General features: G+C 37.8%; 1 protein-coding gene across 4 annotated transcripts in view; it reads right to left on the bottom strand.

The window, feature by feature from the left end:
* Positions 1-14587, bottom strand: part of LOC135689111 (uncharacterized) — a 128912-nt gene that overhangs the window by 94053 nt on the left and 20272 nt on the right. For 3 of the 4 annotated variants that reach the window (XM_089109925.1, XM_089109927.1, XM_089109926.1), the window contains exons 14-25: positions 13502-13544; positions 13103-13153; positions 12526-12600; positions 12146-12234; positions 11534-11936; positions 9726-10106; positions 7891-8019; positions 7339-7407; positions 6376-6537; positions 5944-6048; positions 5159-5254; positions 4913-5038 (exon numbers count right to left, since the gene is read on the bottom strand). In XM_089109925.1, the coding sequence (XP_088966051.1) occupies positions 4913-5038; positions 5159-5254; positions 5944-6048; positions 6376-6537; positions 7339-7407; positions 7891-8019; positions 9726-10106; positions 11534-11936; positions 12146-12234; positions 12526-12600; positions 13103-13153; positions 13502-13544 (1729 nt within the window). Of the gene's footprint in view, positions 1-274; positions 1786-4912; positions 5039-5158; positions 5255-5943; positions 6049-6375; positions 6538-7338; positions 7408-7890; positions 8020-9725; positions 10107-11533; positions 11937-12145; positions 12235-12525; positions 12601-13102; positions 13154-13501; positions 13545-14587 lie in introns of those variants that run through there. The other variant, XM_089109928.1, reaches the window with a different exon arrangement.

Genomic DNA, 14587 nt, shown 5'->3' with positions numbered 1-14587 from the left:
CCCAAAACGAGGCCGTAATTTTGATTGGTGTATGGGCAATGTTGCGGCTGTCCTCTAAAGAGAGGCCGATGAGCAGCGGCAGTGTAGGGAAGGACAAAAACTTGTAAAACTGAAATATTGTCTGCGATTTCCAAGAAAGATATCGGTGCAATACATACTAAGATTGCGTGCGATGATTACAAAGAATAACATCATAGAATTGCACTGGTATGGCATGGACACAAACAACAGGTGGCAGACATCTATATTCTACCAAAACTTGAGTATCATATACCTTTCTAAACTGAATCATATCATTTAGCACGTATTCAATTTTTTTCCTTCGCTTTCTTTGCGAAGGAGCTTCAGGACCCCGCATGACAAAAGAGAAGTTTTCTTTCAGGCCACTTTCGGCGCGCTCGCTCAAACCAAGTTCCCAGACGCTTCGTGCTGAGTAGATGACAAGAATTGGGGGCGTTGTCCGAGTGATTCTGTTTACATTCTTAAAATGCTTTTGTGTTATGTCGTCTGGAATTGATAAACGTTTGTGCATGTCAGCTTTGCTCCAATAATTCGATTCTAAATAATTATAAATAATTCTTTCGTTTGACAGCTTCTGGTGTGGGAAAATTTTTTCCTCTTGAGGGGGCCTAGCATGTTCTCCTTCCACGTGGCTTGCTACAACAACAGAAGTTTTCCGCTTTCGCTTTCTTTTCGATCGTTGAACCAGAAAAAAAAGCAACAGTCCAACGATACCGAAAACGCCAACAGAAGCGGCAATCATGTTATCATTTCCAGCCATAATTAAACGTAAACACAGAAACTGAATCACGGTTTGTTGAAGACACGGTTTGTTTGTTTGTTGAATTGTCAGATATAAAATGTAACCAATTTTGTAAACATTGCTGATTTGTCACAGGTACTATGCAAAAGCTCTATTCCGCAATATTATTTGATTTAAAAATAAATCCAAAAGATTCTAAGCAATTCGGCAAGCAGTTTTCATTCCATTTGACTGAGCTTCACGTGGTAAACAGTGCATGCCCGTAGTCAGCATCATTTTCTTGAAACACGGCTCGCAGCCTCCAGCCTTTGTCCGCATTTAGGCTCACGTTTCTAACGATATTGCAAATATTTATCGTCGTAGGGCCTAAATGTGCTCGAAAGGTTGATGAAACTGTTTGGTCCAGTGGAAGTTCACATATGCAAATCTGGTCGCTTTTAATCAGCTTTCAAGACAACAAAGGCTTTGTTTCTCAAAGATAATATCCAAAGAGCCTTATCAATCGCAAGCTTGTAAATAATTCATGAGTTCGGGCAAAGCTGATAGACACCCGCAGTTACTTAAATTACCTCTTTATGTAGTTCGATTTTAGATTACCACGCGAAAAACAAAAGCGAACACTATTGAAATGTAATCGCCCAGTTCTGAACAGTGATATCGGGGATTAAGTTATAAGGTCGACGCAAAAATTAAAATGTTTCATTTGAGACCAAGTAATTGTTCGGTTCATATTACGGAGTGAGGATTGAACTCTACTAGGCCAATGAAAAAGCCCATCATTAATAAACCCCAATCTGCTCGTTAACTGCTTTTAGAATAACCTATTCCAAAAAACCACGAATGCAATTAATTTTCTTGATTGAACTTCTCGAGCGGAATACCAAACAGCGAGCAGAAATGACTGACAGTAAGTATTGCATTTCACTGTGTCTCTGAGACAGGGCCTTCACGTACATTTTTATCATAAAAAACTTGTTTGTTATAAGAATATAGTCTATAAGAATACCGAGTCTAAAAATTACTGAAACTCAAGAATAATTTAAGAATAGTGCAAGTCTCAAGCTTTGGTTTGTTTATTTAAGTTTTTTGAAAGCAAAATAAATCGGTATTTCACGCTATATGCCTTTAGATAGACGTATCTGGTCTTGGAGTCTTTAACACTATAGTGCAACCCGATTACACCTTATAATCTTAGGCTCAAAATAAACAAATTCGAATATATTGAGACTCTGGTAAATTAGGCAGTCCTATATAAAAACAGTATGAATGGAAATTGTCAAAAAATTTTAGAATTGTATGCAAAAAGGCATTGGGATAAAACACAGCCTTGTCTCTTGTAAAAAGAGGAACATTACTGCTTAAAGCAATATGTTTATATCGTTTATCAGCCTCGGTGGCACTAAACACATTGCTTTCAGCTCTGTACTTCTGCAATTAAAATATAAAAGAGCAGGTTAGCGCATTTTTAGCGGTATAAAATCACTCGAAAGTTTTCTAAACCACTTTTTGTTATTGAGTGAAAGGGCAAACCCCCGGCCTGATGACATAATGGTTAGAAATCTTGCGTCTGCTTACAACAAGGCTCGAATTATCGCCGATGACGTCAACCTAGAAACGAGACACAGTAACAGACAACACTAAATCGCTTTTCATTATTTTATCCATTCAAGACTGATATCTGGTTTCACGGTGGCAAACCCTTGGAAAATCTTATTTTCTTCTTCTTAATTTTATCAGCTTGTCCAGCTTCTCTCAGCCACCGAATCAACATGTCAGTGCCAAAGAATGTGCGTCAAAGAGCTCAGTCTCGAAAACACTATTAAAATTCTAACCAGAACTATCTTTAATCCTCAAGCCTCTTTTCCTCTTTAAAAAGTTAAAGGCAAATCGGTGGATTCTCTCAAAGATTTGGCTGTTTAAACTTGGTTCAATATGAGAAAGCGTCCTGAAGCCTTACTAATTAGGCATTTGGCAGCCTGCGTAATAAAAGCAGTTTTCTGCAGGTCTTCATTCAAGGTACATTGCACTCTAATTAAAATACTGCCAAAAAACATCAAGAAGTGAGAAAATTCTGAATTCACTAATTAACCGAAAGAGCGTCGTTAAATGGAAAATCCCCAAGAGGAATCTATCTACACTGGGCTACCACAAGGCTCTTTCCTTGGACCTGCGTCCTTTTTTATGTTGTAAACTTCATTTAAAAATCTGGCGGTCGCATGTTTGAAGGAAGCAAAAGCTTCTTGATTTGGTCAATTGGTGCTCAAAATTTGGGTTTCGTCTTTCAAGACTTTGCCTATATCTAGTGAATAGGTTATGAATGTTGCCAGGCTGAATATTTGACTGTTGAAAAACGCAATAAAGCTGTTACTCCTCCCTTGATCATCAAAAGAAAATCATTTGACTTTGAGATTCAATAAATAATATCAATAGTTGTCTAGAAATTGATAAAAATGTCGAGGAAAGTGCAACCTGCAATAGTGCAAGATAAGTCCTTCAGCAAAAAAAGATAAAACATTCTATAGAGCGTTATTGAAGACACGGTTTTCCTGTTTTAAGGATTGTAGGAATTTTTGTCGGAATTGCAATGGTAGGCTGTAAGAACTTTCAATGGAAATGCTTGGAAGTGCTGTACGTTCAATTGCCAACCGTTGAAAAATATTGCCACCCAATCATAGATGAACGTGTGTCCTTAAAATCGTCAAATAACAACCAAGGCTATTGTAAAAAATTAGCCATTGATGACCCGGCCGGTGATGAGAATTGACCAATGAGAACATCCCAGTGTTGAAACTCGAGTTTGGACAGGAAGAAAATGACAGTCTAAAAGAAACCTCTATTATGTTTTTATCTTTCCGTGCTGTTTTGGAATCTGCGTCAAGTGGTGGCGCCAACTTTTACAGAGTGGGAGGGTAATGGGCGAGGCCAGTGGGACCACGCTCTTTTTGCCTCGTTTCAATGATTTGTACCAGGCTAACTTTCTTTAGGAAATTTAATCTACCCGCTTTCTAATCCTTTTTCAGAAGAATTATGTAGACCATATTTTCAGAAAAGTGGGGGGGGGGGGGGGGTAATTACCCCCCACCCCCCCCCCCCCACCCCCATACCACCCCTTGGCACCGCCACTGTCTGCGTCTCCAAAACTTGTCAATCCAAGTCAATCCTTGCGTCTTTAGCAAACTTTCATTCTTATGACAAACCTTAAATCTATACCGACTTCATTCCTATCGAGATTGTTTTATCGATAATGCTATTATTCGATGCTTCTCCTTTCAAATGTCTGAAGTTGTACCAAATGGATCTACATCAAAGAAGGCCTATGAGCCTCTTAAAGGTTAGAAAGCGAAGAAAACAAACTACCATCAAATAATTTCTTCAAGAAGGGCATCTCGAGTACCTAAAGCTCTTCAATTCTATAGCCCTTAACAGTTTTAATTTTCAAGATAATCGGAACAAAATAAACGAATCCGTTGACAATGGAGTACAAGCGTTTAGGATCCGTCTTTGTGCTTTGGTTCCAACGAAAACCCAGATTTGGGTAACACAATACAACAATGATACTTACCCTAATACGAAAGATGAAACATTGGTACAGGCCACACCTTCCTACGGTTTCTTCCTATCCCACACTCCCCCAACCAAATCTCTATTATGAAATCATAATAGAGACAGGCACGAAACTTTTCAAAGGTGACCTTAAGTCCATCTTCACAAGAATATTACAAACCAGAATAAAACAATTGGAGTTTACGTGTAGCAGTATATAGCAACAGGCTGGAAACCTTGACACTGCCATACAACAGTCTTAGCGATAACTGTGCATTGTGAGGAACAGGTGAGGTCTCTCTGACAAAATAAGCCGTTCTCCTGGAATATCACATCGATGGAAAATGAAAAACTAATTGATCATGATCCAAAGGCAGCTAAAGATATTTAATGAAAACCTCTTAAAAATCCTGATTAGCTACCAAACATTGAAATCATAGTCAATGACAATAAACATTAACAAAATTGAAATCTTACTATGAAAATATAATCAAGTCTTTCTGATTCTAATCATTGACAAAGTAGAATTTCCTTGCCAGTAGTCACAGCTTGGTTCGACTTTATGCTGCATGCATTTCACATTAACAACCAATCTGAATAACATACCTTCATTTTTCCAATAAGCTCATTCAGAACCGACTCATTTGTAACCTGCAGTCCTTCGAACATTGATGTCAGCAAGTTAACTCTGACGGTCAGCCATTTTTCTATTTCATGTGCACTGTGATAAAACTAAAAAACAATTTTTTATCAAAGTGGCTAGCTTCAAATCTTTTGTAGGATATTTTGCAATAAAACGAAAAAGCCAAAAATTATGAACTTTTCATGTGCTCCAATGGATTTGAAACGAACCTGCACATAAACTTGGGTGTGCTCCATGTGCTTGTCCAGGGCCATTCGCAGTTGTAGCAACCAATTCCATTGCGTTGACATAACCTCGATGTAGGCCTAAAATGGTTGGAAAAACAAAATCGTTCACTTCTTCAAAGTTTATTGTGCAGATTTTATGCCAATTTAAACATCAAATTGATACTATGTTGAACCTAGAGATTCCATTGAGACATGCTGAACCAACTGCCAATTACCTAGGGCTTAAAAAAAATTTCGGAAGAAGTAAGATGTCGTACGCAGGACGAAAAAAACTGCGTACGTACGGACAAATATCATTTGTGCAGACTTTTCTGAAAACTTTGGAAAATTAACATACAAGTTTGCAACAAGTCTTTGTATTCGAAGTATCGAGCCGTAGGGGTCCTTGGCTTTGCTTTTTCAAGATACCAGTCTGCGCAATCGTTTCAGGCGATTTGCTTACTACAGTTCGAAATTAGGCTGAAGAAAAGTGTGCGGGGATGAAAAATGTATTAAGTTGGGTATTTTCCCATGCCTCTATCTTAGATTGTATTGCAGCTTTCTTTTTTGGTAGTTATACCATACGAAGTCAAACTTGTTATTATATTTTCACGTACGATTGCCTAATCTTCAGGTACGATCGTAAGTCCTTATTTTTATATTGTTCTCATATCATCCTGTCCTTGAAAACCTCCTACTTGCTGGAGCAATAAGTATGGGAACAGAAAGCTAGTTCACACGGAAGCCAGGGTTAATGCAATGTAAACCATTAAAAATAGAGTCCCAACCGCAATGGCTGCAGATCCAGGGTGCTGGTCGTTCATCAAGTCGTTTCCTTTCTGCGTAATCGCGTTGTAATTCGCTTTATGCTCCTTGAATTCATCGTCCCATTCCTGTTGATTCAATCAAAACCATAATGAACCCAACAATAATCCTCATGATTAATGAACACTTTCAGAAAATATGTTACAACTATCGCCAAACAGAGATATTTTTAAAATGGCTGACACCGATGAAAATTCGCTGCTGCAGTTGCCCGTCAAAGCTCATAAAAACAATGGGGCTCGTCTTGACTTTTTGGACAATGAAGAAGTTTTGGAAATGGTTGTCGCCGATTCTACAGATTACCATTCAACATATGCCATTTAATGAAAGAAACAATGAAGTCCATAAACTCATACTCATAAAGGTTCAAAGAAAAATTGCGAATTCAAGGAGACCTTTCTGTATTGGTCGATTTCCACCAGGTCGAGGCTTTTATCAGACCAGTCACGTGATACTTCGGTTTCCTCCTTCTGACTCATCCAGAGCAGTTCGTTGGTGGCTTCTTTCATAAAATGAACCAAGAATGTCAGGTTTCGCTTTCGCTTAATGCACAAATCCTGCAAAATAAAGGATTATTGACTTTAGTTTTTATAGGACCAACAGCTAAACTTATCAATATTGTGCCACAACGTTGTTATAAGCCTTGAAGCACCTTGAACTCACATTGTTCCATGTCATTAACACAGTAAATGCAATCCCTACTCATTAAAACGTAAAATATTAGTACCAGAGGCTCAAACTTAACCTCTTCTGCCATATTGGATCCCTGTGGTTGAACGTTCTTCAGAAATAATTTAAAAGTGAGAGGTGGGCAAAGAGCGCGCTTCAAGGGAATCGTGAGAGCGTTGTAGCGTTTGAAAATTGGCATTCGAGAGCTTGAAAATAAATCCATTAACTAAGATTACACGATAACAGATACTATAGAACACATATACCAAACCACACATACTCTAGAACAAGACAAACCAGGAAATACATTTAGGTACGATAATCAAGGCTGCAAAGATGCTACAAAAAGCAAAAAGCACGAAAATACAGCTACTGTGTAGTCAAAAGGAGTTCGCTTTCACCTTAGGACTCCATTGGTAACATTCTCAATAGGCAAGCGGCACTGATTGGTCAACCTCAACAGTCATGTGCTCGTGTTTCTGATTGGCCTGTTTCGATCCACAACTGGGTAAATATATTTCCTAGCGTTGAGTTTTGATCTATGTTCTGACGTTTTAAACTCTGAAGAGTGTCAGACGAAAAGCTTCAGTTTACTAAATGTTTGCTTTTTCAAAGCCATTTATAGCTTTTGTTAAAACATTTCATTTGCAGATGATACAGGAGGCCTGGTAAAGGATTACAAATATTACCATAAGCTTCGCATATGAAGCTCGAACTTCCTCAATCTTGACGATGATTTCTTGTGGAGGATCATTCATCTAAAGAGAACAGATTCATTAATCTAAAGAGAACAGATTCATTGATCTAAAGAGAACAGATTCATTAATCTAAAGAAAACAGATTTATTGATCTAAAGAAAACAGATTCATTGATTTAAAGATAACAGATTTATTGACGTAAAGAGAACAGATTCATTGATCTAAAGAGAACAGATTCATTGATCTAAGGAGAATAGATTCATTGAAACAGCAAGACATTTATTGATTGATTTTGATTGCTTTATGGAAATAGGTAATGGGGTGTTACGTAAATGCTATGTTTGGGCTGAGAGCAGAAATAAATACAAAACATGCGACGGTTTTCAAACGTAAGAAGTAAGCATATAATTCGCCAGGAATTGTCTTCCAAAATTAACATTAAAAACTACAAAATGACAAATACAAAATGAAAAAACTAAAAAATGAAGAATACAAAAGGAAAAAGCTAAAATGACAAAAATAGAAGAAAAAACTACAAAATACCTGAAGGCTGCAGGTTTTATCAACCTCGCTTTGAAACTGGTGAATCTCTTTATGAAGCTGGTCGTTTTCTTCCAAAAGTCTTTCGTTTGTTGGTAAATCAAAACCAAATTCGTTCTTATCCAAAATCGCCTTCGAATAAAAATTATACAGACATTGAAAATGGATCATTCGAATGAATGGTTTTATGAACTGAAAAAGCAAGAGCAAGGAAAGCTAACAACATAGGTCTAAATATCTGTTGGATTCATCTAACAGAGCTGTGATGTAAAGCTATACGAGATGCAGTAGTAGGGTCTGGGGCGAGTTGCCAGCTACAAAGCGATGTCAACTGAAGCAAAACCACTGTTTTAGAGAGGCCTCCCTTCTGCAACAAGAGGCCTAACGCCAACCAGCTATTCTAAGCAAAATTGTCACCTTTAAATAGAAGATAATTCACAAGCCACAGAAAGATCGGTTGTTGATGAAATTAGAATACTTTTTAATTTTTAAAGTCTTCATTTAATTTATCCAGTTTTCTGTTTATCAGCTTTTTGTATTTTAGCAAAACGCTTACAGTGAATAAAACTATAAAAAAAAGAGGTTATTATGTTCGGGCTCAAGACAGCTTTTACAACTTGAGTAAAATGCTCACTAGGTCTCTGTTTAGAATGTTTTTGGGAGGTAAGAAGTTAGGGAAAGGAGACAGCAACCGACTTTTGACGTTTGCTGCAATTAAGCGAGTGGCAGGTGTTGCTAGGAAAGGATTGGCAAATTGCTAAAATTGATATCCAGGATTGAATTGATCTCTAACGACCAGCATCTTAATCCATTGCACAAACAATACTGCTGGGAAACATATTGCCCACAAAGTGATCACTATGAAACAAATTACAGCAACAACAACCATTTGGCGCGAAAATTAGCAGCGACGTCAAGTTCATGCATGGATGTGTATGATTTCATGCACAACATGGTTCTGTTTTGTATGATAATAATACAATTAAAATTACAATTTCTTTTGCCAGGTTGAGGTGCGAAATAGTGCAACCAAAGCTCAAATCTAGCGCCCCCCTGCATTAGAGAAAGACGACTGTTTAAATAAAAGATGATAAGTGATAACTTGGATTGAATGACTATCAGTTGTGATTAAATTCTGGTGACAAAGAGAGACAAAGGTCCTGGTTTTGATCCAGGTATATCTTTACATGACGACGCGATCCATTACGAAGCGATCAAATACAAAGCGATCACATTTCAAAGACCAAGAGTCTATTCACATCAAGCAATTCAGTCCAATTTATCAATGTCAACCTGTCTTATCACTCATAGCAGGTTGTTTTTAACTAAGCCTACGCTATTAAAGAATTATCCCAGCAAAAACATCTTATGACTGCAAGTTTGTAGTTTTTATAATAATATTTTCATTACAACATTTGTGTTGTCCATTAGCCCAAATTCAATATTTTTAAAAATCAATATTGATAGTTGGGCAACGATAGCCAAACTTCTTTCAGTGAGAAGCAGCATGTTCTGCTATTTCACCTTCTGCATAGCAAATACCTGCTCAAAACAAACCGTAAACAAATGCCTTAATTGTGCAAATTAAAAACATGGCAGTCCTGATTTGAAACCCTTGGTAGTCAGTCATACTGGAAATTTAATAGAATATTTTTCTTGAAATATTTATATTCACAATTATGAAACATGAAACAATATTGCAAAAAAGAATGTAATGGGTAGCCATCTAGATATTCGCTGAAAATCCTTACTTCAGCTCATCCACTTCTATAAAGTGAAGAAACATTGACAACAAGTCCTTAAAATGAAATATATATTTCACGAAAGGTTTAACATACCTTTCTCGATGCAATCCATGACAAAGTAATTTCTATCTCCTGAAATTTTGCACTCGAAAATTGGTCTCCAGTTTGGCCAGGTTTCATTTTGACAGGCCTATTATCCTCCTCATCACTCGAACTTGAGATAACAGAGCCTGTCTTCCTGGTGCATGCAAAGATGCCGGGCAGCTTTACCCTGCTGCGTCGTTTTCTTGAACGTCTGCGTCGCTCAGGATCCTCCATTGTACTACTTGTTTCGCTCATTGCCTCACTCATTGCCTCGCTCATGGACTCGTCCTGCGCACTGGGTGAGCTTGCGTGCTCGGCCGGCGAGGCGGGTGTGCTTTCGGACGAGCCAGCCTCGCCCGGGCCTGCATCGCCAATCACACTTTCAGCCTCCTATGGACGCAGTGGTTATTATCAGTAACTAAACAACTGGGATTCGTAATATCAATCATCCACTTCAATTTGAGTGTTGTCGCCAGAACTGTTAAATATTGTGATTGTTGTGTGTCGATTTTCTGTACAGTAATTTTGATGCATGGGGGTGTCAAAATAAGACACCAAGACTTTAGGAGAGGGGGGGATAGTGGAGGGGGGTAGCAGGCAAATGAGCGTCTACTATCATGACCCATAGGGCATTTGGCAACCACATTTCCTAACTCGCATTATCTTTTTGGCAAACTCTCTTTTGAAATTCCTTGAAAGCGGAATAAACTGGGTTGGCTAAGTGAATCGATTCTTTACCGTGAGCAATTACGTAATAAATCAATCAAAGAAAACAAAAAGAGGCTAATGCGGCTAACGGTGAATCACCGCCCAAAATCGCACTATCAACACAACCAACGTGAATTTTTAATCACTCTCAAGATTCACAAATCGAAAAACATTTCACATATCTTGGGTCAGTAAAAATAAGTGATGCGTTCCAAAAACAATAAACTTGGTCAGCCATTATGGACTGGACGCTAACGTCGATCTGCGCTAAAATTTATTATTGCACAAAATTTGAGTTGTTTAAAATTGGTTTCAACAGAAGGTTCACACTATCACGTGACATCACTCCATCATATCATAATTAACACTTTAGATTGTCATTAGGTTAAATGTTACTTTTAAACATTAAGTCAATCGTTTGTTTAAATAATTTGTTAACTGAATGGGCGAGAAAGGGCGAAAGAAAAACAAAATCTATTCACTTTTAATATGATTTATTCAATATATTTATTAAGATTAGAATCAATTTTTCCCAAAAAACAATTTATCCATATCACCCCTGGTTTTCGATTTAGCATGACAGAAACAAGTATAAGATGTACTGCGTTTTATGGCAAACGTTTGGCGTTATTCGTTATGTGAATTTATTTTACACGCTTGATTAGTAAAGAGCAAACCATACATTAAAAAATCACACAGTTCCCGAAAATATCGATGTCAAAAAAGAATGGCCTTTTATGGTTCACACACAGTCACGCAGTTATGGCATTCATCAAGCACTCTTTGAGAATTCGTATCAAATGACTTTAATATCAGGCTCAACTATGCGTCAAGTTGCAACATGTATGATTGAGAAGAGTTGAAATCTTTTTTGTAGAGGGATTTCAAACTCCTTTTATAAGACTGAGAAACGCAAAGGGTCTGAAAAAATGTTTCCCTCCATTTCAGTCAGGCGTGTTTTTTTTTGTATAAGGAACAAGTCTCCATCTTACGCCAGACGGAAAACCAGGTAAAGTTTCATAAGAAATCACATCTGTATCGTCCTCAATAAAAAATCTATCCTAAAAATTTATGTATGAAATTTCGTAAGCATGGTCCAGAAAATGCACCTTTGATTTTCCTTTCTTCTCCTGCAACACGCCTGCGCCCTGCTCCAACCCAGCCTCTGTGAAAACGGCTATTTCATCTTCGGTCATTTCAGACTCCACCTTGCGAACACGCTCTGTTTCTTCTATCTCCTCCTCAGTGACATTGCTACGCACGGTCACCACTGTTTTCGTTGTCTTGTACTGCACGTTGTATCCTTCAAGGTCGGCAGCATCAAGCATAACACCTGGTTCAATTTCGATTTGAGAGTCAAACGGTTCATCGGAGACAGTCGTGTCTCTTGTAACTTGGATCTGGTGCCCGCTCATCCTCGACGTCCTTTTAAGTTCCATTGTTGTCTCCTTCTCAATAATGGTTGTGATACGCAGCTTCAGCAATTGCCAACGGCTCGCTATGTTCTTCACTCTGCAAAACAAAACATTCCCTTCACTGAATCTTTCGTATATCCAAGTTATTAGAGCATCAAGCAGCCATCAGAGGTTTCTGCTGCCGTCAGTGGTTAGAGTTTCCTTGTAAATCAGGCCAAACCAGCTATTTTAGCTTTAACAATGTCTAAACACAACAGCTAAAACAAATTGCAGTCTCCAAAGAAGGCAAACGCTGAAAAGACAAACCTGACTTGAATTTCCTCTGCCTCGTCGTGCTTTCCACTGAGCAAAATCTCGACATTAGCAATAAGGGTTTTCACCGTTGGTTCAAAAACCTAGAAAAAATTATGTGCAAGGGATAACTCAAGGAGAAACGTAGAAACGATTTCAAGTGCTACCATGTTTTGCTGAAATAAAGCCAACTAATAGAAAGAAATGAATATGTTTTTGGCCTTCTAGACTAGTAAAGCATTTTCGTTGAGCTTATGGCTTCCTATTAATGTAATCTTATACTTAATAAAGATTCTTAATTATCTTAGCATTTGGATCCTTAGCACTACGGTTGTTATCTAGTCTTCAATTGTCAACTCGTCTTCAACCAACCGAGATACACGTAAAAACCATACCATAAGCGCCTTGTCTAGTTGTATATGACGTCTTCGCACTTCACCAGACCCCAGCTCGTCTGCTTTTACTTCGATCTGAAGAAATATGAGATTTATTGATTTACTTTTAGATCAAGAACGAACTATCCAGCGCAAAACTTTTGTCAGTAGCTCTTTATTTGTTTCAGTAGACCTGTCAGTCTATCTATAATGGAGTCATCATTAAATTCCTGATGCGAATTTGCTGCAGGGCCATCAGTGAGCAGGTATTTCGATTCTCTCGTCTTACGGGGACCTGCCTCATTTTCAGTTGTGGTTTTCTAAGAATTTGATCCGATCGAAGGTAATTTCTGCAAAGGTAAACTTGCTGCCACATTTTTTACTTCCGCATCCTTGTCTGACAGTCAATCTAAATACGTGTCGATCTAAACAAGAACTTTTTTCTTCTGCTCTTTGCTCATTTTTGCTAGTATCAAAATGGTTTTAAAAAAATCAATAGAGGTGCCTGAACGTAAATCAGAAACAAATTCAAATGTCAATGTAAGTAAACATAGATTCTCTCATTGCATTGCAGACATTGCAGACAAAGGTTTCTCACCGAATTAGCCTCTTCGTCAATTTTGTCCAGAGCCTTTTCTAAAGCAGCAGCCTGTAAAAAGTCAAATAGTTTCAAATATTTTCAAAATCATTCCCAACTTGAAAACGCATGGTTCAATCTTAAATTGATAACTAAACTAAACTCAGCCTGCTGTAAAGGCACTTGAAGAAGCAAAGTTTTTTACCGATTGAAAAGAATCTGCTGCTTCAACTTAACAACAAAATAAGTAATTTCAGAATCCTGTCATATACTTCTGCTTTACTTTAACTTTTACCGTTGCAAGTAAAAATAACTGGACGTAATATGGTAGCCTGTGGTTATTTCTAGATAGCAACAAGCACAAAATATACAACATTTTTACGAAAACCCATAAAAAACGGATAATGTACATTGAATTACCTCTTTCTCTGTTTTCTCGGCAATCTTTTGCAGGTGCTCCAACCTGACGAAAATGGGACATAGAATGTAACAAGAAAATAAAACATGTGCTCCTCTGCATTAACAATTACATAACGGTAAGGCGTTTCCTTGCAATGAGAGTCTAAGCCAGAACGGCAAATCATCATCGAACATCTTAGTATGAAAATCCCCGATATTTCATTTTGTGGCACAAACATATATGCTGTAAAGTCTAGGTCGGAGTATAGAGAAAATCCATTTGTGAGATGATGTATGTGATTTTCGTAACAAAAACGTGCTTACTACACACTCAGCCACAATAGCCAACTAACTAACCCTTGAGGACATGTGCCGAAGCAGATTTATCACGAAAGACATGTCAACGCAGTGGTCGACGGGAGAAAGACTGGGAACCACCCCATACCCTGGACTCGATTGCTCCAACAATATACATTTATGCGTTGATATTGTAAACAGAAACCTAGAGTATGAGGCTGTAGTGAAATTAAGTAAAGTATATCTCTATTCTAGAATAAATAATTACTTTTTCGCCACTGAGCGGCTATTCAAGAAGACCACAAAACATTAAGACACGGCTAGAGGCTCAACTTTTCCGCACCTCGACTCATGCCTGTCCTGAATTATCAAACAGCTAGCTGAGCGGCGTAAAAAATATGACGCTAATGAGTTGAAGTTCCACCTAACGTTTCAAACCCTTCCTTAGCGCCTTTCAGTTCAAGTGATATTTTAATTAGGCCCCCACTCATAGTTTCAGTTAAAACACAAAAAGGCAAGATAAACAAGACATTCATCTTTGTACCAATCATTTAAAAAAGATGATAACATAAGTTGTGAAATAGGAAATACACGACTTAACAGGTTAAAGATACTACGTTATAAGTTGATACTACATTTCCAAGTAAAGTTGAAAACAACATCACGCGTTCTTCAAACCAAAAAAATACCCCAAAATCTGTAAAGCGTGCGTATCTTCGTTAAATGTTTATATGTGTTTGTACCCTTCATAAATCGGAATCCTAGATGGCTTATTATGCCTTTGTTTAAATGAACTTTCAAATGACGTTA

Source organism: Rhopilema esculentum, chromosome 9 (genome assembly GCF_057945365.1).
Source record: "Rhopilema esculentum isolate cy_ngs chromosome 9, ASM5794536v1, whole genome shotgun sequence".
Lineage (NCBI taxonomy): Eukaryota > Metazoa > Cnidaria > Scyphozoa > Rhizostomeae > Rhizostomatidae > Rhopilema > Rhopilema esculentum.
Note: the sequence above shows the minus strand (reverse complement) of the source record. Positions and strands in the feature narration are given on the sequence as shown.